Source organism: Astatotilapia calliptera, chromosome 6, assembly GCF_900246225.1.
Source record: "Astatotilapia calliptera chromosome 6, fAstCal1.2, whole genome shotgun sequence".
NCBI lineage: Eukaryota > Metazoa > Chordata > Actinopteri > Cichliformes > Cichlidae > Astatotilapia > Astatotilapia calliptera.
Window position 1 is genome coordinate 30,997,888 of NC_039307.1, and position 27,149 is coordinate 31,025,036.

Genomic DNA, 27,149 nt, shown 5'->3' on the forward strand with positions numbered 1-27,149 from the left:
TGATTAGTGGCATTTCCATACCTATATTGATACCAGGGTCATTTTTCTAGCTGTGATTTCTTCTAAAACAATCATTTCTTTAATCCTGCAAATGTTAAATGAAGAAACTGCATTGGCGCTTACATGTTCTGTATTAATTCTGGGATCTATTATTTTGAACATACAACACTGATTAAACAATTTTACATCCTGATAGAGGTTCTCACACACATCCACAGAGCAGGGCCTCGATCAGTCATGCACTGATGCCCAGCCTTTTTCAACCCTTAAATATTCGTGTGGATATATTCCAAAGAAATATCGCAGCATAACTTTGTACTGTAGGACCTGCAATTCAGACGTGCATGGTTTGATTAAATATGCTAAAGTTTCTGTATCACAAAAACATCAGCTATCTCTGAGGGAATCAGATAAGAAGCACTGATTGATTTTATATGCAATGACCTTTATATTTATACGCAGGTTTGGCTTATAAATGTTTGCACTCAGTCGCAGCAGAACTGCTTTAATGTGTAATTTTAGTCTGTAAATGTAATCCCTTTTAAGTACAACATCCAAATTCAAAGTTCCTATATTCTAAGCACAATAATATTCATGTGTTTTGTATTTAATTCAAGCATTACATTCGTGGAAATCATTCCATCTTCCTTTTACATACAGCATAATCCCTCTGCATGTTTTCCCCTCATAAATGAGACTCCCAAGTTGTTTTCTTCATTTTCTATCATTGTACCACAACATGAAGCCAGGTTAATGTATAAATATTGTTTATTCATGGAATGACAACCATCATATTTTTATTATACCCTTAGGGTATGGAGTTCTTCAATTTAGATCCACACACTAAAGGCAAATCTTAGTTTGCAGCTTTGATTATTTCAAGGCCATAAAAAAAACTTGCCGCATTACACAAAACTAAAAAAGCAATTCCTGAGGTAGAGCAAGTCTCAGTAAAACCCAACACCTTCAGGTTTCACTTTACTGAACAGATTTCATTTGATCCAGGTGACACAGGTTCAGGCATCCTGGAGCCGACAGCTCCATCTCCTCAATAATCTTGCTTGACTTCCATTAGACACAAGCCGGGAAGGTGACCATTTGTGCTAGGGGGAGGAAAAACAGGGAGGAAATGGTTCAGAAATGTATGACTGGAGGGCAGAATGAGGCAGAGACGCTGCGGGGTTCTCACCTGGCGTGTCCGAGCAACACAACCACAGACAAGGTGCCAGCCGGGAGGAATCTGAAGAGCTTCTGCAGGCAGCGGTCTAGCTTCCTCATCACGACATCCATCTGCTGTTCCTACGCATATAAAACATAAGAGTCATCATTATACATGTTCTGTACATCAATAATATTCTGAAAAATCTAATTACCAAAGATGCTTTTAGCTCTCCTAATTGAATTCAATTTTATTTTTATAGCTCCAAATCACAACAGGAATTGCCTCAAAGTGCTTTTTATTGCAAGAAAACTCCAACAATCATATGATTCCCCTATGAGCAAGCTCCTTGGCGACAGTGGGAAGGAAAAACTCCCTTTTAACAGGAAGAAACCTCCAGCAGAGCCAGGCGCAGTCATCTGCACAAACATATTGCAGCATAACTATTACAGGAAATGAACCTATACTGAGATTGGATTCTTATAAAAGAAAAAAACACAATGCAGCACTATCTATATCAACCAATCACACGGAGATATCCTGAAACCACATGATGACATCCATCATACTATGACTCCATTCGTTAAACGTAGCAGCTTATCACGCTCACCATGGGGATCTGTATTTGTAAGATCGTGCCAGCTAAGCATCTAAAGATAATCATGGTCCCAGCACTATCCAGCTTTCTGTTTCTCGTACTCTTAAATCCAATTTAACAAACTCCAGTGGGGCTGTCACTTGGCCTCTGCTCAGAGTAACCCTGATATACTGTGAGCTCAAGGCTGCAGTTTTATCCCTGCGCTCTACAGAGTTATTTAGAATTCATGACGTGTTTTCTTTTTTCTCTTTTGAGGTGCTGACACGCTGTGTGAATTCTGGGATCAGTTTGATTTTCCACAGGAGGGAGAAATTAATTACTAGTCACATTTCAACTCAATAAAACCTGACCACACGTTCAGAAAGTGTGCAGATAGGAAAGAATAAAAGTAACTAACAGATTCAAATTCTTCTGTAAGACTTTACTATATTATATTTTTGGTCATATTCTTAATTAGTGAAGTCATCTGTGTGTGATGTTTCTTCTTGGTGTAGCCTTTCCTTTTTCCCTTTTTATTTGGGATTTTTATAGGATGACACAACAGAACTGCGTTATGACCCAGGATGGTTGAAATACTTGTTCTAAGAAAACAACAGTATTGAATTCAGAGCCTTGGAAAAAAAACCCAAACATTTCAAATGAGACCTTTTTGTGCACATTTCCAGATCAATATTTTTATGCTTGACTTAACTGGAGTAGCTTTGCATGACTCACAGTTCTGCCCTGTTAGCAGGCCCCGAGTTCACGCGCTTTCTGAAAACAGGTCGTTTTAACTCCCCTCACTTTCAGGTCAGCTTTTTGATTGGCTTCCCTCTCAACCATTTTTGGCTAGAAAGAAAATTCAAATGGTTCCAAAAAGATGAGAATTATTTTGTCATTTTTACAGCCAAAATTATGAAACAAGTCCAGGCAACCTGTGTCAAACATAGGTGATAAAGGGTTAAAAAAAGAACGATAACCTACTGGAATCACAACAATCTACTCGTTACCTGAGCGCTGCTGTGCCTGTGGGTTGTCTCCTTAATCTCCGCTCCAACCCATGAAGGCAAATGGACCGGTGTCAGCGATGGACAGATGAGGTAGTTCTTCTTCCACAGATCCTCAGAAGAGTTGAGCGCTGCGCGTCTGTCCTCTGAATTCACAAACACTGACAGCTGGACATGTTAGACTCTGAAGTGTACGCAAACGTCCCACACAGCACGTGCAACGCGTGATAAATGTAGTTTTCACCTTACCTATGCGTGCATGTCCTGTGGATTCTTTAGGCTTGGCAGATAGGATGACTCTCTTAACTGTGCCAAAGTGGCCAAATGTCTCTCTGACTGACTCCTCACACAGTTCAGATTTAGAGGTATTGAGATGCAACCATTTGTTTATTTTAGCAGGAAGTAGCCCGTTTACTGTTTTCACAAGAGTGACATCTAAGCATTCAGCATCTGACGCATGCCCATTAACTTTTGTGGAAGTGCTGATGCACTCAGTCATACTGTGGTTCATTTTAACAGCGTAGAGGTGACGGGCATTCAGAGCGTCACCCATCAGTGCTTTAAGAGTCACGTCCAGATCTAGCATTGACTCACACACCGGCCTCTGTACCTAGAAAATAACAAGTAGTTGGAGATAATCTGCATAAATGTGGGCCTAACTGCAGCACAAAGGGAATAAATAACAGAAGCAAATGGGGAAAAAAAGGAAAAGGAAGAGAGCTACCTTTATACTCTGCCCGAGCACATTAAGGCCATTCAGAGTTTTTACCGCCAGCATCGCTCCCTCCAGCAACTCAAACTCAATCTCTGCGTGTACCTGGGAGATCAAACACTTAAGCATTCAAGCAACGGTGAAGAATTTCGCAGCTCTGGTTTTATAGCGAATTGGTGAAACAATGAAAGCGATGCACACCCTGACCACTGTGTTCAACATCTTGACTTTTCGAACGGCTCCGCAGAAACTAAACAGCTGCTTCACGTCTCCGTCAGAGAAGCCTGTGGGGAACGGCCCAGCAAACACTACGCACATGTCCTGAAGTCTTGAGCAAGTCTGCAGGGAATAAATAGACAGAGTAAATACAAGCAAGCGAATGTCTTCAAAATGATACAAAGCGCTGGCGAAAAGCCTCACCATCTGATGGTGCCGCTCCTGATGAGGGAAGTAACTCTTCAGATGGTTTGACAAGGTGGAAAACTGAAGGACGGAGAAGAACGGCTGCGCTTTCAGATTTCGGAAAGATTTAAGCACCTGGAGGGGGGCGGTGCATAATGAGTTAGGTGTAATTGGGCAGAAGCAAAGCAGGAAGAGTTTATAAGAGGAAAGTGAGGGTAAATATGAAAGAAAAACAATGAACCAATACTTTCACATGTACTGGAGAAGGAGTCAGTAACGTCTAAAAAGCTTTGGGGGGTTCAGTCGAGTGTTTCATTACAGACACAAGAGACATCACCTTACTTCTTACCTCTTTGTCTGAGTTACACTGCTTGTGACTGGAATCTTTTCCTAAAAAGGCTACTGAACGTCCAAGTGCGTGTAGCACGTCAGAAAACCTGCACAAGAAGGAAAGACAGAGGACCTGTCAGCAGCAGGTGAACAACTCAATCCATCCACAGTATTCTGAGACGACTTTAATGCCTAAATTTGTTCTCTCATTTCAGACTTTCATAAAGTTGGTCAGTCTTAGCTGGTAGCTGAGGCCACTGGATGGAAAGAGATCCAAAACAAGACAAAAACAGATTACAGAGATCAGGAGGCCGATTGCAAATAGTTTCACAGTGTGTTAAATACCTCTGAAGATAACACAGTGGGTCACATGGGTCAGTTCCTACATGCTTACTGCAGGAGGTTTACATCCTGTTTTAAAACCTACATTTCTTCAAGTGCTTAATTTTCAGGTGTGCAATGCACTGCCTTAACTTGAAGGTTAAAAAAACCCGGACAAAGACACAGTTCACTCAGCTCAGAGCAAACATGAGACAATCCACCCCAGCAGACCTCCAAAATATGTGGACATTAACTACTTGACCTGACCTGCAACACTAAAGTGACATTTGTTATTCTACAATTCCATTTCATCCACTTCTCCTCCGTTTCACCCACTCCAGCGATCACCTTGAAGCTGAATGCAGCAGATTGAGTTTATTCGTTCAGGGTTTTCTCCTTCTCTCTCTCAGTAAATGACAAGCAGGGTCATTTAAGTTATTTGACCTTAAATTATATATAATGGCAGCATCTGAGTGCAGTAAGGTTAATTTTCTGACCTGCTCCACCTACAGGTTACATCAGGTCACTTTATAATTTGTTAATGCCTGGCTATAAGAAAACCCACACCCTCTGCTGTGTGTGGGGTTTACACATGACGAGAAGGAAGAAAGACTGGATGAGTAATCCCAGCATGGCTTAGTGGATCACTGTGTTTTACGTTTTTAGTCAGACCCATGTTTTTTTTTTTTCTTTTTAAGGTTACCCAAACACAAGTTACAGACTGACCTGCACGCTAACAATATAGAGACTGTTGTACCTGTGACTCTGTGAGGGCTCCTCTCTTGTTTCTCTCCACAGCGCCTTCCAGTGAATCTCTAAAACCTGACAGTAAGCAAAGGAAATGTTAGATTATTCCTGTGTGTGTGAGTGTGTGTGTGCTTTTCCAAATATGATTTCCTACCTGGCGAGGTCCTGTTTTGATAAAGTACTGGGCCAGCTCTAGGGCTGCCAGAGCATCCTCAGTTGGATGATGACCCAACATATCTTCTGTTTGTATTTTCCTCCTGAGATACGAGTGGAAAATTCGGTTATCGATCACAGTGGGACAGAAATATTTAGAGATAACACGAGAACTCACTTCAGTATGATCCCAGTCAGAACCTTGAGCTTATACCTTCGCCCACACTCCCTCTTGTACAGCAGTGACGTGTCAATTACATGCTTGTGGATGAGCTGCGGGGCGGGCACAGACGCAACATGGTTTACAGTTCATGTTAATGACAAAACTGAAGTATTTCTTTTAAGATATTTTCTCTGAAATTACAGGACATGATTACTGCTGGAATAAAGTACTATTTCAGCCGAGTCAAGATGATCATGTTCTAACATTTCTGATAAATGTTAAAAAGCTGCCAATATCCTGCACACAGTGTTTTGTTTTAATATTTTGTTTTTGTGAGCCATGACTTCATCAGAAGGTTTGAAAGAAATCACTCACTTTCAAAGCTATGAGGTCATGTTCAAGAGAATGGCCCACCAGAACTGCCTCATGTGGCAAAATCCTAATAAGCATTTCTTGAACATCCTGCAGAGTCGTTGTTACTCGTTGCAACATCGCAGGTGTGATACCAGAGAATCTATCAGGAGATACGAGCAGTGTTGGAGAAAGAATTTCAGACAGAACAATGAATATGTTTCTATAAGATGTAACATATGACACTGACTGACACAGATTCCTGTACAAACATAATGTGACTCTTAACAATTTATTAAAACTCGAGACCATAAAAAAGCGTGTGTACTTGGTACAGTAGTTGAGAATGTGGTTCGGAGGTTTCACCAGCTCATCCATTAAACACTTCCCATCACCGTCCACCAGAGAAACACGAGTTAGCTCTTTTCCATCTTTTGTTACACACTGAAACATAAAATAAACATAACAGTGAGTGAATGCAAAAACTCAATCATACTAAAAATTGCAGGAAAAAAGCTACAAATCGATGTTATGGATGTAACCTTTTGTGCTGCAGTTGTTATCATAGGCATAGTCAATGAGATGCTAACACAGGCATGTGAGTGGAAGCTTCCTATTTACAGAGGCACACTGCCCTGCTGGGAAACACTGGGCAAAGAAATGGACATAGTGCTACAGTTTTTTTTTGTTTGTTTGTTTATTTTTAATCTGGGATCTGGTTTTCAAAAGTGTTGGGTAAGTCAAAAATCAGCCACACAATATAGCGCCGTACAGGTTGTTAGCTGTCAGCTGCACCTCTGTGATGCCACCTGATTCCATCGTGGAAAATGGGAAGTGACAAAATATTTTAGTCTCTCACCATTTCACAGTCGATTCCAAAGAGGGGGCTGCTGTCAGTCACACAGTCAGCGCAGTTTGTACACACAAATTCCTCAAAGCCGGGCATTCCTGTTTGAAAACAAATAAACCAACAGGTGAGGAGGAGACGCTGAGCCCACACAACACCATACCACTCATATTCAAGGTCAAAGCTCAAAGTAAATCTCGCCACTCAGCACTCATGTTGAAATGCCCCAGGTTGGCTTATTTTATTTTTCCATCTAATATTTGGTAATTTTGTCACAAGATATAGTTTAAAAAATATCAGATTACTGTTTTAACACACTAAACCCCAAATGGGCCCTGATCCTTCAGAGATCAGTGCTCAGGAGCACAGAATAAAGCTCTGTATGAATGGGTTGCTACGGCTTGTAGTAAAAAGCACCTTGGGAGTAGAAAAGTGTTAGATAGAAACAAGAAGAAGCCAAGTGGCAATTAAAAAAAAGGATGGAAAACAGAAACAATTGTGATTGATCCCAGTATGAACATCTATTTTTCTTTTCCTTTTTGTTGGATGGCCATGACAACATTAAAAAAATGCATCGACAGAAAAAAGATCCCTCTCATCTCTTATTTCATGATTTTTTTTTTATTACCAAATGTAATATTTGTAATATTGTGTCAACTAAGAGTTGACACAATATTACAAAGAGAAAAATTCTTACCTTTAACAGGGTAGTTATTCTTGATCATCTCATCCTCTGTGAGAACATATGCTGTGAGTCCTCTCCTCTCGGTCCCAAACACAGTGATGATTGGGTGGTTCTTCATCGCTGCACCAGTGCACAGAAAAAGTGAACACAGGTACAGAGAAGAGCAAAAACCTTACATGAAAACTCAAAAACACCAGAGAGATCGAATATTCTTCACTTAATGTTACAGTATAATAATATGATGAATATTAATAAGAAAAGATAATAGGAGCTAAATGAATCCATCATCCATCACATGATTCTCACCTTCCTGCAGTTCCTCATCTGGTTTGGAGACAGACAAACTGTCCTGTTTGGGAACTTGACTGGAAAAGATTCCAGATACTACATCTACAGATGATGGCGTGAAGGTGACCCTCTAAAAAAAGTAAGATTTATTTATTTTTTTGCTAAAGTGCTACGAATATGACTTCACTCATAAATAATTTGATTTGCTGTGTTTATTTTCCCTCTTACAGAAGTGTAGCTGGTCCTGAGGTGCTGCAGACAGAGGTAGTGTTTGTAAAAGTGATTCTGTGTCAGGTCCTCCACAATCACAACATTTACACCTTTAACCCTTCTGTGATGGCGGAGACGGCACCAGCTGGTAGACAGAAAAAAACACATTTTAAATTATTATTATTATGTGAGTATAACGGCACAGTATGAGTTACTGAGGACTCTTTGACACCAGCTGATGGGGTAGATAACACATTACTACTGCAGCTGTTACCTGGGCTTTTTGATGCCACCTGCTTCCCCGAGAGCGGCATACTGCAGCAGCTCTGTCAGTTCATTCAGGGCGATCGGTTGCTGAAGGCAGTCAGGCAATATCGAAACCCTTGGCAAGCAAGAGGCAGGTCCACACTGCAGCACCTCATCATCTCGCTGTTCAGTTTTGAAATCTCTTAGCCTCCTCCTGAGCTCTGTGGGTGCTGTTTTTCCTTTTCTTTGCTTTGCACTTTGCAACTGTGGAAGACTCCATGTTCCAGCCAATTATATTTACACTGGAAGGCAAACCAAAAACATATTTCAGTTTGGGTAGAGCTAAGATTTACTGATGCTCCTTTTTAAATGTGCAATGTTTGTAGGTTCAAATAAGTGCAGAGCAATGCAGCCTTGTTCTGTAGAGCTGGAGCTCAAACTTTAGAGTTACTAATATAGCTGTGGGCATTAAAAACAGCTAAGAATCACACGCTGTCAGTGAGCTTTTTCATTTTCATGTTTACTTAATTTTGGAGCTGGTAATTGTTCGTTGAACTGTATTTTAGACAGGCAGTTTAAACCAAAATAAAATACAGAAAGACTATGCTACGTTTACAGCACATTACCCAGAGCTGGGGAACTGAAAACACAGCGAAGCCATTTGTTATCAACAAAAGTTCAGTTTCACAAATTAAAGTGCTCATAAATGCTGGTTCAGCGGACGACTTTCTTATTCTTCTCTTTCTGGTTAGTTAGTTTATTTATATCAGAGTCACAGTTACACAGGAAATCTCAACCTAGCTGAAATTTTAGTTTAAATCAAATTTGAAGTCCGGTATACGCGTGAGATGTATAATAAGGGTAAAATTGTGTAAATACCACACGCCATAGGTCCGGTTTGGTCCAAAATTATATGTTTCTGCCAATATCTTCAGTTAGTAACACATGGCTAAAGCATGTGTTACTAGTTTTGTCTTGTAAGTGCAAATAAAAACAGGTACTAGCACTACTTCCTGTCTGTAACTTTAAAAATAAAACACGAGTAGCTACGGCTATGTGCATGTAGCAGAATTGTTGTTTATAGATTAGCATTTTCTAGTTAGTTCTTAATTTTTATTCCATTTTGACTTTTTTGTTTAAAATTGAGCTTGGTTTCAGTTAGTTTCCAGGGGGAATTTTCTTTGTTTTAATTTAGTTATTGTTATTTAATGTTTAGATTTATTTGTTAATGGTTTCAGTGTTATTTTTCACAATTTTTTCAATTATTATTGTATGAAGCACATATTTCAGGGGCAAGCTTCAGGAAAATCAGCAAAGTTACTACAATAAAAACACAGCACTTTTTAAAAGCAGCTGGCTCACAGGCATGCAGACAACCACAATCTCAGTATACACGACGTCAGTGCCTCATCAAGCATGTTGTAATAAGGTTTTTACCAAACAGATACTAAAACAGGATATTTCATCTATAGTTTTTATTCTTTTTGTTTTAAACATTTTTCGAGTTCACAAAACCGTTTCTGATAGTTTAATTTGACGTTTTTAAGTCGTTTTTATTTTTGTTTAAGTTTTTACAAAAGTGGAGTATTTTTCACACATCTAGTCTTAGATTTTGTTCAATTTTTTGTTAACTATATAACAACCTAGCTGCTTTGAGTGTTAAGAGGTCTTTTATTTTGATAAGAAATCGTAAGACGGCAACAGAAGCTCGACTATTTTTGACTCTACAGTGATGCCTGCCGACTTGCAGGCTTAAATAATCGAGCTCGGAGCTACAGATGCCGTTTTGAAAGAAACAGCGCGAATTCCCCGAGTTTTCAATTAATGGCTAAAGTCAAGCTCCTGCTATAGTTCACAGTTTCTCATAGAAAGACGGTCGCAGAAACATCACCGTGGCAAAATAAAATAACAGCTATGACCACAAAGAAATTGGCGAAGTAAGTAAAATTAGCCTGTTTGCTGGCTTATCTGCTAACCTAAACAAACTGAACAAAGGAACGTGTTTTGAAAGCAACGAATAAGTTTATGTCGATTACAAGTTACGTTTTTCAATATTGTTTTAGATAAATGCTATAAGTACATCTGCGAGGACAGCGTATTCAGTTAAAAGTAGAATTGTGGTTCACTGTAAACTTTAAATTCAGGTGTTGTTACCATATACACACTATTTTATCTTCGTCCCTTCGCAGGGAATTAGGATTGTTGAGACAGCGGAGCAAGTCCTCTGTGTCGAAGAAATCTGTGGTATCAAGTGAGTATGCCACGTTCAAATCGGATTTGTTTGACAGTTGATTTTTTTTTTTAACACTGGATCATGGCTGTGAAAACTGTCTGGTTCTTTCAGATCAAATATTTTCTTATCTGATTGTGATCGACTTTGAGTCCACTTGCTGGAGAGAGAAAAACAACCGCAGCCAAGAAATTAGTAAGGAGCAGATTTAACATTCACAGTTTACATCCGGGTGATGTCCTTACTGTTTTAACACCGGCCCATCTTTTCTTTCTTCCTCCCTGCAGTCGAGTTTCCTGCTGTTCTGCTGAACACGTCCACGGGGGAGATGGAGTCTGAATTTCACACTTATGTTCAACCCCAGGAGCACCCCATCCTGTCTGACTTCTGCACTGAGCTGACTGGGATTACACAGGTGTCTGCAGCATACACATTTAAAAATGCCAGCATGCTCTGTGTTACATTACAACCAACTTTTATTTCTCTCTTGTACAGATGCAGGTTGAAGCAGGGATCCCGCTTCACATCTGTCTCTCGCGGTTCAGCCGTTGGCTCCAAAACCTTCAGCTCGAAATGGGAGTGGCCTTTGCCAACAAAGACCAGAGATGTTCGGGACCGTCTCAAAAGCTGTGTACTTTCCTCACGTGGTCAGGTAAAAGTTCTCAGTATATTGGTCTACACATCTGTAAGCTCAGCATTGCTATGAATTGACATTGGTGAACCACTGGGGTCTCAATTGTATTTTTAAACTAGCTATAGAGAACCATTAAATCTGCTCATTTACTGCAGTTCTTAAGACTATTTAAGGTATTAAATGGTATAAAATGAGCAAAAGTGCACTGAAATTTGTGTTCTTTGGTCTCTGCTGGGTGTCAGACTGGGATCTTGGAGTTTGTCTGCAGTACGAGTGTAAACGCAAACAGCTTCATAAACCTGATGTTCTCAACAGCTGGATAGACCTGAGAAGCACATACCGGGTAAGAGTTTCGAAGGTGTCTTTGTTTATTGTATGTTTTATTTAAGCATAAAATGTTTAAATGGGTGTCAGTTTTAAGGTAAAAGCACAAAGACTAGAATACAGATTTAAGTGAGTCCAAAAAGGCATATATTATGCAGTAAAAGGAGTACATATTTTTATTAAGATCTAAGATGTCACAGACTGTGTAATTGAGCTGATTTACTCTAATTACCTCTGCTCATGTGGTTGTTTCTCTAACTTCTTTTTGTTTTTCCAGCTTTTTTACAACAGGAAACCCAAAGGCCTGAATGGAGCTCTTCAGGATCTCGGAATACAGTTTTCGGGCAGAGAACATTCTGGTATGTGACCAAGTGTAGATAATTCTGTATTACACACGACCATCAACCTAACGGCCTAACCCTTCTTTGTTTTCTCTCTCAGGTTTAGATGATGCCCGAAACACAGCTCAGCTGGCAGCAAGAATGATGAGGGATGGGTGCATAATGAAGGTTACTAGGAGCCTGGAGAGGGTGAGTGGCCGGCCGATGTCGCCCTTAACGAACCCCAACTCTGGAAATCCTAGCATCCCTCATCATCTTCCAAATTTAAAAGCTCTGTGAAGATAATAATATAAAGGAAATTTGCTCTGTGCAAAAACATTTTGATTGTGGACATTTTTTAAAAATGTTGTACTGATTTAGATTTTATTTATTAATAAAATTATATCTTTAAGTTTGTATTTTGTGTGCTTGGAGAGAAGACAACATTAGAACTAAGTATACTGTATTGCCAATGGTGTTCGCTCGTCTTTAGTGACGTCCCATTTTTAATCCAAAGAGTTTTATGTCAGTTCACCCTTTGTAGCTGTGATAGCTTCAGCTCTTCTGGGAAACCTTTCCACTGGGTTTAGGACTGTTTATGGGAATTTCTGACCGTTGTCTGGAATCACATTTGTAAGGTCAGACACTGATGTTGGATGAGAAGGCCTGGCTCGGAGTTTCTACACTAACTTATCTCAAAGGTGTTCTATTGGGTTCAGGTCAGGACTCTGTGCAGGCCATTCTTTCACACCTGCATCCATGGAAATAACTGGAAAACCTGAGTTTGGAAATCCAATTATTTTGCTGGCTGAGGGAATGCTGTTGGCAATATAGTTTATGTAACTCAGAAGAAGTGCTTCCAGAGTTAATTTGATAGTTAATGGGTTGTACCATTCAGATACTGATTTAAAATCTTCTCTGTGTCCTGTAGACCCCGGTGATGGCCAAACCAGTGTTTGGAAACACTGCCTGTCCTGCAGACAAGAAAGAAAAACCTAATGAGAATGAAAAGAAAAATGCAGTCATCCGTAGCAAACACTCATTTAAAATTCCCCTCAAAGCTTGTCAAAAACAACCATGTCCCGAGGAGATTGCTCAAAACTTTGCCACAGAGAAAAACCCAAGCTCCGTTTACAAATCTGCTCAAATCTGTCAAAGCCTGATCTCACCAAAGACTCTTCTGAACGGCACGATGGCGCCGCTGTTGAGGCACGGCAGGAAATCAGTCACAGCAGAGGCTGCCCCTAGCCTTTCCACCTCAGTTGTTACAAACTGTGTTTCTCCCCAGAATAACAATAGCAGTCTTATTCTGTGTTCCACTACCGTGAGCTGCTTTTCAAATCTGTCTCCACCAAACTGGGCCTCAAAAACAGAAGCAATGCTAGGATCCACGGAGAAAGAGGAGGGTGCGGAGCTTTTAGTGGAAACTGAGGAGAGGTGTGGCTCATATGACGACATGGTGTTGGAGGGTGATGTTAATGAAGCAAATGATGAATGTGATGCAGAGTACATGTCTGAGTTTGATAGTGGATCTTATGATTGGTTAGAGCAGCATACTTCACATTCAGCAGGAAGTCGGCTCACTTTGAATGATGATATGAGAGAATCAACTGGAAAGAGCTCTAAAATGCAAAAGATTACCACAGATTCTACCAGTAAAGGTCAAAAATCTCATTGTTGTATCTTAACAGCAATGAACAACAGAACAACAACAGAAACGATGCATTCAGTGACCTCAGATATTTATTTTGCTGTGCCTAAAACTGTTAACATTGGTAAATCAAATCAGTGCAACACAGGACTTAGAACCTCCCTCCAACTTCACAAAACATCATATGTTCCCACTAAGAACTGTTCGATTAGGCCTAATCCTTTTGTCCCAGAAAAAACCTCCACCCCCAACACGTCCTTTGCCCGGCCCAAACCCGCCATCACACAAATCCCAAAACATAAAGACACTCTGAGATCCTCCTTTACCATCTACACCGAGCCGGCCAAACAAGCTACAGCTCCCTTGCGTCCTTCCTCACACGGCAGTGTTCTCTCCTCTTTGTCAACCAACGCTCTCCCCTCTCGTGCCGACCGTTCCATCATTTCTGTGAGAGGAGCTCAGAAGATCACTTCTCCACTGTGCGCGTGCGGTCGTCGTGCAAAGCGTCAGGTCGTGTCAAACGGCGGTCCAAACCACGGTCGAGGGTTTTATTGCTGCCCAGTCCGCCGATCGGGCAGCGGAGGACGGATGGAGAAAGGGTGCGAGTTTTTTAAGTGGGAGTCGGCCGTGATGAAGAGCGCATCAGCGGCCGCTCCTGCTGTCGGATCCTCTGTTTCACTCTGTCAGCTCAACTCCACTGTGTCCCATCGTCCAGCCCACACGTCACTGCTAAGGAAAAGCTACTGAAATCCTCCATCATACATTAGTACAGGGGTAGGCAACTCCAGGCCTCGAGTGCCGGTGTCCTGGAGGTTTTAGATGTGTCCATGATCCATCACAGCTGATTTAAAGGGCTAAATGACTCCTCAGCATTTCTTGAAGTTCTCCAGAGGCCTGGTAATGAACTAATCATTTGATTCAGGTGTGTTAACCCAGGGTGCGATCTAAAACCTGCAGGACACCGGCACTCGAGGCCTTGAGTTGCCTACCCCTGCATTAGTATTATTGGTGGAAAGGCTAGTATTATGGCATCAATGCCAATCAATATCACAAACTAACCACCTCTGATTACCAGTTTTAATTAACTCTTTATATAAATATAGGCATTTATATACATTTGTAACTTTACATACTTGTTAATAATTTCAAACTGAATTTCTGTTATCACTGTGGTCCACCTGGAGAACCTTTGAGACACACCAGGGGGACCTGGCCCATGTGTTTGGGAAACACTGGATTCATTCATTACTACACTGATCAATAACTGGGGCCACTCAAAAGAGAAAATAATTTATTATTATGTTGTTTATATTAAATATATTTTTAAATTTGAATCAAGGATCCATTAAATTCTTTTATAATAATAAAGTTGATTATATTTGTCTGCAGGTAGAGAGGAACCATGATCTTTAACAGAGTATAGAAAGTATTGACCACCAGCATTGGTCCTAAAAATTGGTCAGGTCACGTTTGAATCTGTAGGAGCCAGAACTCAGGCTGAGTTTTAGTAGCTCAAATAATTCACTCAATGACAAGCAATTCAGTGTATAACTGTTGTGTAATTAGTTTGGTTAAAATTCTGTCTCTCTCCATTAATATGAAAATATTATTAAAAATGTGAGACTGTTCATTTCTTTGTAAGCTAGCAAACTTACAGATTCACCTGCGGTTGAAATAATTATTTCCTCGACTATTTCCACTGTGACATAACCTATTGGTTACAGATGGTCCCAGTTTGAAGTTTAAGCTTCCAGTTGAGTGTTGCCACCACTACAAAAAATCAGATGTGACAAGGAAAGGCGGGTCTGACTGTCAAACCACACACTGGCTAATGACTTCTGACTGACAGCTCATTAGGTAATAATAATGTGGTTTTTAAGATAATCCCATGACCAAAATTTTTAAAAAAAAAGACAACTTTATTTATTCAATGTGTTCCAAAATGAGTGACTGAGCCCATAAACTCGAGAGGTCATGTCATGGTGATTTTTCCATAGACTTCAATAGGGCTGGATGTCTTTTTTGGAACCACCGGCATCGCCTTCTAGTGGCTTTCAGATAGTGTTCAGGGTTTTTTTTATACTATCACATAATCTACATGTGATAGTATAATTTTTTTTATACCATCTATGGTTCTATTCAATTCAATGCAATTTCAATTCATTTTTATTTATATAGCACCAAATCACAACAAAAGTTGCCTCAAGGCGCTTCATAGATACAGAGGAAAAACCCAACAATCATATGACCCCTTATGAGCAAGCACTTTGGCGACAGTGGGAAGGAAAAACTCCCTTTTAACAGGAACAAACCTCCGGCAGAACCAGGCTCAGGGAGGGGCGGCCATCTGCTGCGACCGGTTGGGGTGAGAGAAGGAAGACACTCACCCCTAGTGTTGGCTAAAAGAAATCAGTAACTCTTGTGTAACATTGTCTGTGAAATTGAGTTATTTGTAAACACTGATTCCTGATATAAATTACATGGGTGGAAACTCTTTAACACTTATTCATTCAGGATGTACTTTAGCATTGTTTTGGAATGATTTCGAGTTTGACCCCCCTCCCCCAAATATATATCAACCTTATAATGATTATTATTATTTACCAAATACATTTTTAAATATATGGGTTTTTTTCTTGTCAAACAATATAATGTACAATAGCAATTTTAACAGAAAAAAGATTGTGAACAAGAACAAATGTTTACTGTGACAACATTGTAAATAAAGTTGTTGTTTTTTTTAGTTATTTTGTATTATTTTAAGAATGTGGTCATTTTTTTGGAAATCTGATACGGTGTCCTAGAGTAGCGTAGTTTAACACGCGGCCAGAGACTTTTGTCCCTCCTGACACGCCGTACAGGATGACCAACAAACGTGCACGGAGACCTCCTTTCTTGGAACGGCTAAGGTTTGAACGCACGTGAGGGGGGAAAAGGCTGCACCAGTCCGTCAACTTCACTCGGTTTTTATATTGTTGCTGCAGGTTTAAAATCTCCGACAGTTCGTGTTGAGCTTACGGCTAATACAGGCGAGGAGGTACAATCAAAACAAACACAAAACAGGTAGCCGATAAGCTAGTGAGCCTCCAAACTCCCGGTTTTAGTTCTGTATCTGAAAGCGCTCTGGAAACATGTCAGCCGTGCAAAACGAATCCAGGAAACGGAGCAAGAAGCGCTTTATGGCCGGCCACCACAGCAAGCGGTGGAAGGGCTCCCGGGAGCTGGAGGTGGGCATGCAGGGGATCCTCATCACATGCAACATGAACGAGAGAAAGTGCACGGCGGAGGCCTTGAATCTGCTCGGTGAATACGCAGACAAGCTCTATGGTCTCGAGCAGGTAAGTTTACATTGTTTACATTATTGGATCAAAGGCCTCCGACGAGCAGTGTTTGGGGCTAATATGCTGGATGGTTTGAGTTAAACTAGGATTTAGCTTGCTCTGTTAATGGAGTAAGGGAAAAGCAACGATCTCATACAAGCTATAATGAATATGTGAAGAACAAATGGCTGGTTTCGGTGTTTCCACGTGTGATTGCTTCTTTTCTCATGTTTTACGTTACTGGAAATGCTTTCGTGTTCCACATGCGTAAAACGAGAAGCACACATGTTGCTTTTTCGTATCACTTGTACTTTTTTGTGTGTTTTTAATGCTCTACATTCAGTAATTTTCTGTGCTTATTATTCTCTTAGTGTAGTTCTTTGATTTAACTTGTGTCAAGGCAACATACAAAGTAAGAATGGCATTGCCCAGCGTAACCTCTGTGTTTTGCAGTGTGCATATATGACAAAAAAGTTGACTTGATTCTTGCTCACAGCTTCAGGAAAATACGGGGAGCAGCAGTGAAGAAGAGGAGGCTGAAGAAGATGATGTTGATGTTGCCCTGAAGAAAGAAGTGGCCCAGCTGCGAGCATCAGAAACTAAACAGGAGAGGCGCTTCCAGGCTCTCGACAGCGGAGCAAACAACGTGATCTTCATCAGAACTCAGAATATCGGTAAAGCTTTTTGTAGTTGATGCGAGTCTGTCTTTCAGTGTTTTTGTTTGGGCTTTTTTTTTCTGATTTTTGTTTTATTTTGTTTTTCTGTAGAGTCTGATAAACTGGTTCATCATATCCTGTCAGATCTCCATACTACAAAGAAGAAAAAGTCACGTGTCATCCTTCGAATGTTGCCAGTAAGTAGCTTAGTTGCGAGTCTCGATGTGCATATGCGTTTGAACTGATGCAGGATAGAGAGATGCCGCCGTACTGTAAGTCGAGGGGTTGTTGAATCATCTGAGCATTCACATGACTGAAGCTCTAAAATAGTGCTTTTAAAATGAGCTATTATTTGATATTGATGCATTATGACAACAACAGTAAAACCCTTGGGGGTTTTTTTCTTTCTTCTTTCAGGTAACTGGAACCTGCAAAGCTTTTCAGGAAGACATGGTGAAATATCTGACCACTTTCCTGGAGCCTTGGTTCAAAACTCCAAGCTGTGCTACCTACCAGATTGCGTTCAAGGCTCGCAACAGCAACCACAACAAGCGAGACGAAATCATCAAATCTATCGCAGGTAGGCTCGTTCATTTTCCATGTTTTTCATGGCTGCCGGTGCCCGTGCTAAAGGAAACTAACTCCTTTCGAATCCGACTGTTTTACAGGCCTTGTGGGGAAGATGAACCCTAAGAACAAAGTGGATTTGACAAACCCTGAACTGACAATCATTGTGGAGGTCATCAAGACAGTGTGTTGCCTCAGTGTGGTAAAAGACTATACGCTGTACAGAAAGTACAACGTTCAGGAAGTGGTGAAAGACGACATATTGAAGCCTGACGTGACCACAGCAAAAGCAGACGCAGACACAAGCGATCAGACGGAGAAACCCGATGCGGGAGAGACTGACAGAAGAGAGACGAAGGGCGAAGAAGATAAGGGCACGAGTGTTTCAGAGAAGGGGGAGGGTGATGAGGGTGAAGGTGGGGGGGAGTGAAAGCTCACACTGAAGAAAATCGTTGAGGAAATACCGTTTAATTTTCTTTGTAGTGCCGTGCTTTTGTTTTAAATGGACTGATTTGTCAACATCATGACCTCCGTAAACATCACAAACGATTCTAATATAATTTAATATTTGGGGTTTTTTAATATTCATGGGGATATCTGGCATCCATTATCACCTTTATTGAGTTGTACATTTCAAATGGGAGAATTTTTTAATTGATGTTACAAACTATTTGTAGCTGCTCACAGTTTTTGGTTTGTCTTTTTGTTTGTTTGTTCTTTTAAATGGTTAATTTGACTTTTAATTTCAGTGTGTTTTTATTACTCGCTTAAAAATGGACTTTTCTTCAAGTTAACAGGCATCACTCCTAGTACCTTTTACTGTTGTGTAACTTGTTTCCTATATTCGTCCCTGCTGCCCGTGTGTTTAACTGGTTCCTCACGTATCCTTTACTTGGTTCGTGGTGCTCTCTGTTCTGCTCATTGGGACAATAAACAGAACGAAGTGGAGGAGAGTGAGCAGGTTAGAAATGGCATACATATAAACTCTGTATGGTGTGTTACACTTAGAAAGTGTAGATACTTCTTTGGCAGTTCTTTTGTGCTCCACAAGATGGAGATAAAACATCATTTTCCAGAGTACTGACTGTTACGTGATAATTGTGCTACCCTCTAAATGGATATTTGTAGCTATACTGCGTACTGTTGTTTTCTTTTAAAAATTATTTTAGGAGAAACAGACTTGCGTTTGTTTTAGTCTTGAATACTACATAATCCTACTTGAATACTCCAGGCTGTACCTACCGTTTAAAATATAAAACACTTCATATAAGAGAGTAACATCTTATTACAGAATACATGAAGAGTATAACCTGTTACACAGACAAATTTTATATGAGTGCAGTTTTTTCTTTTGGCGTCGCTCCAGCTGTTGCTGCTGGAGCGACGCCAGCAGAGGAAGAAATATTTCAGCCATTCTAGTGCTTGATTGATATCGTGCAGTTGAGAACAAATTAATCTCTGGTCTGAAGGTGCGGTCCTACCTGTGAGTACTTGTTATTCATGCATTAAGTTTCTAATGAATACTGACTACTCCCGTGCAGTGTGTCAAGTGCATTGTTTAGAACACTGCAATAAACAACTGATACTGGGAAGAAAGTACGGGTGGGCTGTGAGAGGCACCGACTCTCACATAAGCTGTTTTTTTTTTTTTGGGGGGGGGGGTTCATTTCTATATTATCAGGTCCCAAAGGTAATTGCTCCTACACCTAAGTCAAACAGCCCGTGTTACTTATGTGTCATGCAAATATAACATGATCCATTTTGTAACCAGATACAGTGTAGATGGCATTGTCTAAGTGAAGGTGTGCTCTCAATGTGGCTCACGCAGGTCTGTGAGTCAGTAGGTTTAACAAAAACAGAAAAAGTCTGTAATTAGGAGCAACCCACATCCTAATTAAGTCAATGTCACGAGGAAGCATATTCAGACATTTTGATAACCTGTAAGCTATAAATGCAAAAGTCTGTAGTGCAGTCCTGTGAAATACTAAGTACAGCCTCACTGCTTCCATAGGAATTAAGAGGGTAATAGCAGCCAGGTGCTGTTAGTTAAATGTACTTGATTAACTGAAATTCAGAGTGTGATCACCTCTGTAGAAGCAGATGTGTGAACAGTTTGCTGGTCTGGAGGAGACGTAGAGCCACAGCCTGCAGGAGTCGACACTCAAATTCAGCCCAAGAGCGTGCAATGTTCAGAGAGGGAATAAAAGCAGCAAGAGCTACAGTGCTTAGCAATTTATTAGGCCGTCAACCAATGTAAGGTTTATGCCACAGTTAACAGTATTGGTAAATAATTTTTATGTTTTTGTAATGGTTAAACCGCCAGTATGTGCAAGCTCTTTAATCAAAGTTTTTAAAGCAAAAAATATGATTATTGTTGAAAATTAATTTTCAGATTTACTGCTTTACAAAAATAGAAAGAAACATAGTAAAGCACAATATTATTTTTTGATTAAGATGCCAAAATAGAGGTATTTACTCGTATTCCTGCACAGAAAGATGTGTTTTTGCAGTTGAATGTTATGCTTGATTAATCGCTGACTTCTAGCTCAAATTTGGTAAAAAAAAAAACCAAAACAAAGCTAAACTAAACTTGAAACCTGTTGGTTATTTGCCTAATAAATAAGTTTAGTTTGAAACAAGTTTTTGACAGATTTCCAAAATATCTGGTTTCTATTAACATTGTTTAGCACTGTACATCTCAGAAACTACTTCAAGTAGGCCTCAAGTAGCATGTTACATGTTGAAGTTTCTGACAGTGAAATCAGAGAATGGCGGAACAGGTACGACTTGTTTGGATGGGTTGCCAGGAAAACGCCTCCTTTCTCTAAAATGAACATGACAGCACATTTTAGGATTGCAAACTTATATCACAACAAATCACAAGAGTTCTGGATCAATGTCCTTTGCACAGAAGATACCAAAGGCGAGATATTTGGCTGTAGTGCAAATCATGTTTGGCCAGAAGAAAACACAGCCTATCAGCACCTCTGCCACCTGTTAGACATGGAAATGGAAGGATGATAATTTGGACTTGTTCCAAAGGACCTGGGCACCTTGCAGTCACTGAGATGATCATGACCTCTGCTGTATACCAAAATTTTGAAAAATGTGAGAGCATCTGTCTGACAGCTGAAGGTTGGCTGAAAATAAATCATCTGTCAGGACGATAATCTTAAGCACAGCAGCAAATCTAAAAGAGAATGAATGAAAAAGAGAAGAATCAAACATCTGTTCGTGTCTTTCTCCTGAGTTTATTATACCAACCTACAGTATCATACATATGAGCATCCCCAAACATGAGTGTGCATCTCAGACAGATGAACAAACTTGTAGATAGAACAGTACTTATCTCACCCAGGGCACTGAAACGGCTAGAGCCAGCTGTGTTTTTGATTGATAATATGGTGCTATATTTATTATTATTATTATTATTATTATTGTTGTTGTTGTTGTTGTTGTTATTATTATAAATTTCCCCCGGTAAGAGGAACACTGCAGCAGAAGTGATCATTGTTGCTTTTTTGTAAGATTAAGCAAAAACTACCTAGCTAACAGAGGAGAGGTGGGAACTGGGAGCAGAATAAAAACAAAGATCATTTGGTGCACTCTCATGCTGCTGAAAAGTCTCCAAGGGGAGCCACAATAAAGTGAGTCATCGTTTTTGATCTAATCATGCTAATAGAATTACAATGACAAACCTAACAGTAATTGTTTACACATATAATGTTTCATGTGTACATCTCAGTTTAGCTTGTTAGCATGCTAACGTTTGTTTATTAGCACAAAGACAAAAGCAGCTGATGGAAATGTTTGCTGCTGTTTGTTTTGCAGATATTGTGGCATGAAATTGCCAGTGAAATTCATTTTGCTGATGATGATAGATTTAAAATAAAAACTCAGATTTCACTCACTGGCACCTTTGCCTTGCAAACAATGACAAAAAATAAGAGCCGCTTTCTCTTTTTGCATTGTTTGTTTTGCCATTGTTTGCAAAAGGTCTCGCATCTGTGACTCTTCCCTCAGTTTACAGGTTCATGCCAGAGTACATGCTCATATCTTTGTAGAATTATCCTGGGTATGTTCTCTGTTTCTGCTCTGCCTTCCTCTAAAGGTCATAAACAGTTTTGCAGTTTGCCTTTTAAAGATATTACCAGGAGAACCAGGCACTGTTTATAGATTTGTGGGCAGACACATCAAACTTCATGTCAAATCTAAGAGAAATAGCAAGAATTGTCTCTGAAAAAAATTGTGCAGTATAACTAGGATGTTGGATACAGTGTAGTGATGGTAATTAATCATAATAAGGACCTCCAGTTCACGTTTTCTGTCTCTTTCAGATACGCACACATGCTCTAACTGATTTGTCATTTCTTTTTCTGCTCATTACACTTGTGCTGAACTGTTGTTGTGACCCTGGCAGTCGTTATCTACACCACATTCTGCTAAAACTCACAAATTGCATTACCTCCAGCTCTCTGGTGCCCCAGCCAGTGAGACCTACTGACAAGCTTGTGGCGCTTATACAGGAAGGAAGGATTGGCTGTTTTCAGCCTCAATAGTGTGTTATTAGTGCAATACCAATTAGACTATGTAGCTAGTCATTTTAATGAGAGACATACAGTGATGCCTCATTATGACATATCTACCATCAGGTGAAATTCGTATGGTATAGAAAATGTATCATTTCCCATCGATTCTTTTTTTCTAATATTAGTAACTTCCAGATGATTCTTCATGGCATATGAAGGTTTTGAAAATCTGTCTTTCAGAGCTCACAGTTTTAAATGTTTAGCCAGAAACAACATCATCTAAATCAAGAGAATATTTACAGCAGTAATAAAATGGTGTTGTCTACATAAAAACATAGCCTCTGATGTTTTAATTGCCCCCAAGGCAATGTCTAATTAAACCTCTGTGGGCACTGCAGCCCATTGGTTTCCAGCCAAAGGACTTACAAGCACGTACACACTGTTCAGCCACCCAGGATTGTACACTCATTCAGGTTTAAATGTCACAGGCCTGTGAAACAATTACATCCACAGGCGCATGTGCACACAGTCCCCAGGGTCAGGATTAGCATCCATTGGTGTGGCTCCATATCTGACCTTTATGAGTGGCTAAGTAGTGCTCTCCGGGGTCTCATTTGTCTCACTTTAACTGAACAATGGCCTCAATCCCCTCACGACTGCAGCTTTCTCTCTCTGCAGAATGAACATTCAGAGCCTGAAATTGTTGAGCTTAAGAGCACACCAAGGACTCGAGGTCCACTTATAGGTGGATGAAATAACCATTAAAGGTGTGAAAATTTGGTTCCAAAATGTAACATTAAGCAAGCAAACCACTGTCGAAAGTGACAATTTGTAAGAAAGCATTTAGTTCCTGGTTATTAAGGACCCTTTATGGCTACATCAGGAAATAGTTTTTCAATATGACTTCTGCTCACCTGTAACCTGGTTTTAACATGTAAGCTGAATAAAATATGAAAGGTTGAAGCCTCCAGTGCACATATAGGCAAGGCAAGGCAAGTTTATTTGTATAGCACAATTCAACAACAAGGTGATTCAAAGTGCTTTACAGAGACATTAGAAACAAGAACAAATAAAAAGCATGATTTAAAATTGATTAAAACAAGCAAATAAACTAACTAACTAATTAACAAACAAACAAACAAACAAAACAGTATATAAAATCAAAACAGATAAAATCAGAACAGTAGATAAAATCAGTAGTTAATGTAAGTTTTGAAATTTAAGCTTAAAGTGTGGATTTGGTGCTTTATTCAAATGCAGCTGAGAACAGGTGAGTCTTCAACCTGGATTTAAATAAACTGAGTGTTTCAGCTGATCTGAGGCTTTCTGGGAGTTTGTTCCAGATATAAGGAGCATAAAAGCTGAATGCAGCTTCTCCGTGTCTGGTTCTGACTCTGGGAACTGATAATATAGATGACTGACTGAGACTGAGTTGTAGATACAATCAGAATTATGTAAAATGATCTAGGAAATGGACTCAATTCTGGATTTTACAAAAAAGGATTAAGGAATTTATAATATAATACAGATAGTATCATCTCTTCTTGCAGCAAACCAGTGAGTAGAGCTCAGACAAAAAAAAATATGCAAGAAAATGACTAAGAAAAAACCTTTTAGTGCCTTAAAATGCCGCTCCTAAAAATATACACATGGTGTAATAATGTGATGAAAGCATTAAATAGTGAAAGAGTACAATCATTACAGTATGACAAGCTTTATTAGAACAAGACACGGTGGAAAACAAAAGGTTAGCTTGTCCATGTGTGGGTGTGAGTGGGCATACAGTACTACATGGACATCAGCATTATGAGGTTCTTCATCAACTGGCATCATGACTACATTATCATCCTTGGCTTTATGGTCGTAATGCGCATCAATTGCACTAATAAGCATTTAGAGCCCTGAAGATTGTCTTCAGTGTTAACCCTGTAAGACCCAAGCAATCAAAAAACTGAGATGTTTATTAACCCTTATAACAAAATCCACTTTTTTTGCTGTATCATGTGGTGTATGATATATTTTTATTACATATTTATTATATATTTTTTGTATCACATTTGATACATTAGGCATTTTTGGCAACTTTTTGTTAACAACAATGTTAATTTTAGACAAAAAAAAGAGTTTTGTTCATAACATTTTGAAATTATGCCAAGTATTGATCATGTTGATGATATAGAGGTCTCAGAAACTCATGTATCAAAAATGATACAATGGGCATTATAGGGTTAATGTTAACAGTTTGAAATAGTTAACAGAGTTAACCCTGATTCCATGAGATTGATTCATTAAAACTGGGTGAACAGCAACAAATACATTGGACCGACATGTATTCTATGTATGGCAAAGCCTTAATATGGTAAGTTTGCTAACTGCAATGAACAAGGGCACTCTCATTCACTTTCCATTAACCACACATAAAATGTCCAAGTACAAAAAAAGTACAAAAAGCATTAAATTCGACTGAGTCCGCAAAAAAGACACTATTTAACCAAAAGATATTTTGAACAATCATTGTGGATGCTGACCAAAGATTTTCTCCTCAAAAAGAACTAGATCAGAAATTCAAGGTGAAACAATCCAGCATCACACAACAAGTAAGGCAACCTAAAGAAAAGCTATATTTGTCCCGTTAATCATTTTTCCGTCCTACAGAGTTACCTCGCGTGGTCTCATCTTCTGTGATGGAAAACACTACTCGAACTGTTTAATTCCAGTTAAACAAACTAATAACCCCTGTATAAACACATTTGACTTGTGCTATGTCATATTAATGAAAATGTCAGTGCTTTACTGTGACAAGTCAAATATTCTGCTGTGAAGTAACCCCAAAGTAAGAATAAAATCCAGGTATTCTGCTAGCATTACATAAAATACATACTGAATATTTATCTTGTTGTTTTTTGTTGTTCTTTGCATAATTTTCAAGCACATCTATTAAAAGTGGAGGGGAATGCACTGAGCTGACTAAAACTGACTGAAAGACGCTGAGTGTGGTATTTACTTCATAACAAATTAGAGCCAAAAAAATGAAATCAGAAATGACCACAGAGTTGGACGCACTTGTGCGATGGTGACAATAAGCAATTACAAGCCTCGCCAAGCTGGTATGTTTTTGTATAGTTGAAGCTTTTCTGCTATTTTATCCATACCCTCTAGCTATGTGCCAGTTTATAGCATTTCCAGATGCCTTCTCTTTTGTCACACATAGTTAATAGATGCACACACCGATGATTTATTTATTTATTTATATCTATTGTTACAACAATGGCAATATGTTTTGGAGGACATGTATTTCTCCCACAGATTGTGTGTGTGTGAATGTGTATTATACAAGTGTTGCAGGCGCTTATGTGAATGGGGGTTCAGTAATGAGAAATGCTTATCAACCCTCTACAGCCCGTCAGCTTGCTGCCATTAGCTGTTACCCCAACAATCTTACAGGTAGGCTAAGAGTCCTCATATTGATTCCAGACATTGCTGTTTGTCCCCTGCAGAAGGGCAGCAATCAGCAAATGGATTTAGTTGATTGGGATTACGGGAAGTAATTTGTGGAGGAAATAAGTGGGCATTTTTAAGGAGTCTAATAATGTGGTGGAATTAGTTCTCCTAATACCTGGAATGAAGTTGCTGTTTGAATGGAAATGGCTGTTTATGCGATTGGTTTGGGAAGGAGAAAGAGAATGCCTGGTCTTAGAGTTGGAAAGCTGAGAAACAGTTTGTTGAGTTGAATAGAGGGAAGTACAGGATGGAAAAAGGCGAAAGCCTGAGTGAACAACAGATTTCGTAGCAGTTATTCCTCTCCAAACACTCACGTTTGTTTGGTACTTCCAATCAGTGGTGTATAATCCTTTGCTAAGGATACTTTCCATATCACTGGGTGGCTTTCGCTGCAGAGAGGTGCATTTAAGCATAACGCTAACAAGAACCTTGACAATTAGTTGGGGGGGGGGGGGGGGGTGTAGAGAGTGGGGGCAGAGAAGCGGCAGGGCAGAGTAAAGATGTGAATGGAAACTGGGGGAAAGTAGAAGAACAGCAGACAGGCGAGGAGGCGGTAGCTGTGTGACTCTAAAGAGCTCCAATTACTTTTCATTCTTTTTTCCACTCAATGATCAGTGCTTGAGAGAAAGCTGATCCAGGTTCTGTTACACTGATGAGTCATGTTTGATTCGGCTCTTTGTCTATTACAGAAAATACCTCGGTAACTGAATGGGACTGTGGGACTGTTCATTGCTTTGATGGTCAGTTTTCGTTTTTCCATCAGAAAAACTGCATCAGAAAGACCGCAGTGATACAGCATGTTGTTTCAGTGATATTATACAGCGTGAGCCCAGGTTACTTCAACTGCATTGGCCTGAAGTAGGCCCGTTTAGCTAGCGAACAGCAGAGACAGCAGCCAATATAAATTATTAGGTATAATAATACAGCAGTTCAGTCAAAGATAGACTGTTAATAACATTTTTGATAGGGGGACACATTTATTTTATTATCTTAGGGGCAGGGATAGCTCAGTAGGTAAAGTGGTCGCCCCATGATCGGAAGGTCGGCGGTTCGAATCCACTTAACGGCTACCCTGAGGTACCCCTGAGCAAGGTACCGTCCCTACACACTGCTCCCCGGGCGCCTGCTTAGTGGGCTGCCCACTGCTTCACTGAGTGAATGGGTCAAATGCAGAGAAAAACAAGTAATTTCCCCATGGGGATCAATAAAGTATCCATTA

The 27,149-nt window shown here is 39.8% G+C and overlaps 3 protein-coding genes across 3 annotated transcripts; 2 read left to right on the forward strand and 1 right to left on the reverse strand.

The window, feature by feature from the left end:
• Positions 1 to 483: 483 nt before the first annotated feature.
• Positions 484 to 10,731, reverse strand: rexo5 (RNA exonuclease 5). The gene is given in 20 exon segments (XM_026171651.1): positions 484 to 1,103; positions 1,190 to 1,299; positions 2,747 to 2,904; positions 2,993 to 3,353; positions 3,468 to 3,560; positions 3,657 to 3,794; positions 3,876 to 3,992; positions 4,207 to 4,294; positions 5,266 to 5,330; positions 5,410 to 5,512; positions 5,587 to 5,681; positions 5,947 to 6,085; positions 6,251 to 6,366; positions 6,782 to 6,870; positions 7,467 to 7,574; positions 7,761 to 7,872; positions 7,971 to 8,097; positions 8,227 to 8,396; positions 8,398 to 8,500; positions 10,674 to 10,731. Coding segments are annotated over 19 exon segments (2,325 nt in total). The 5' UTR covers positions 8,479 to 8,500; positions 10,674 to 10,731; the 3' UTR covers positions 484 to 1,048.
• On the forward strand, positions 9,887 to 14,170 carry eri2 (ERI1 exoribonuclease family member 2). The gene is made up of 9 exons (XM_026171652.1): positions 9,887 to 10,135; positions 10,388 to 10,449; positions 10,543 to 10,623; positions 10,716 to 10,843; positions 10,924 to 11,080; positions 11,305 to 11,405; positions 11,664 to 11,745; positions 11,828 to 11,916; positions 12,638 to 14,170. The coding sequence occupies exons 1-9, from the start codon at positions 10,113 to 10,115 to the stop codon at positions 14,102 to 14,104; spliced, it is 2,190 nt and encodes a 729-aa protein (XP_026027437.1). The 5' UTR covers positions 9,887 to 10,112; the 3' UTR covers positions 14,105 to 14,170.
• A 1,997-nt stretch (positions 14,171 to 16,167) lies between these two features.
• On the forward strand, positions 16,168 to 19,031 carry thumpd1 (THUMP domain containing 1). Its single transcript, XM_026169351.1, has 5 exons — positions 16,168 to 16,695; positions 17,174 to 17,351; positions 17,445 to 17,530; positions 17,751 to 17,913; positions 18,002 to 19,031. Exons 1-5 carry the CDS (start codon positions 16,489 to 16,491, stop codon positions 18,328 to 18,330), a joined length of 963 nt encoding a protein of 320 aa, XP_026025136.1. The 5' UTR covers positions 16,168 to 16,488; the 3' UTR covers positions 18,331 to 19,031.
• The last annotated feature ends 8,118 nt before the right edge of the window (positions 19,032 to 27,149 follow it).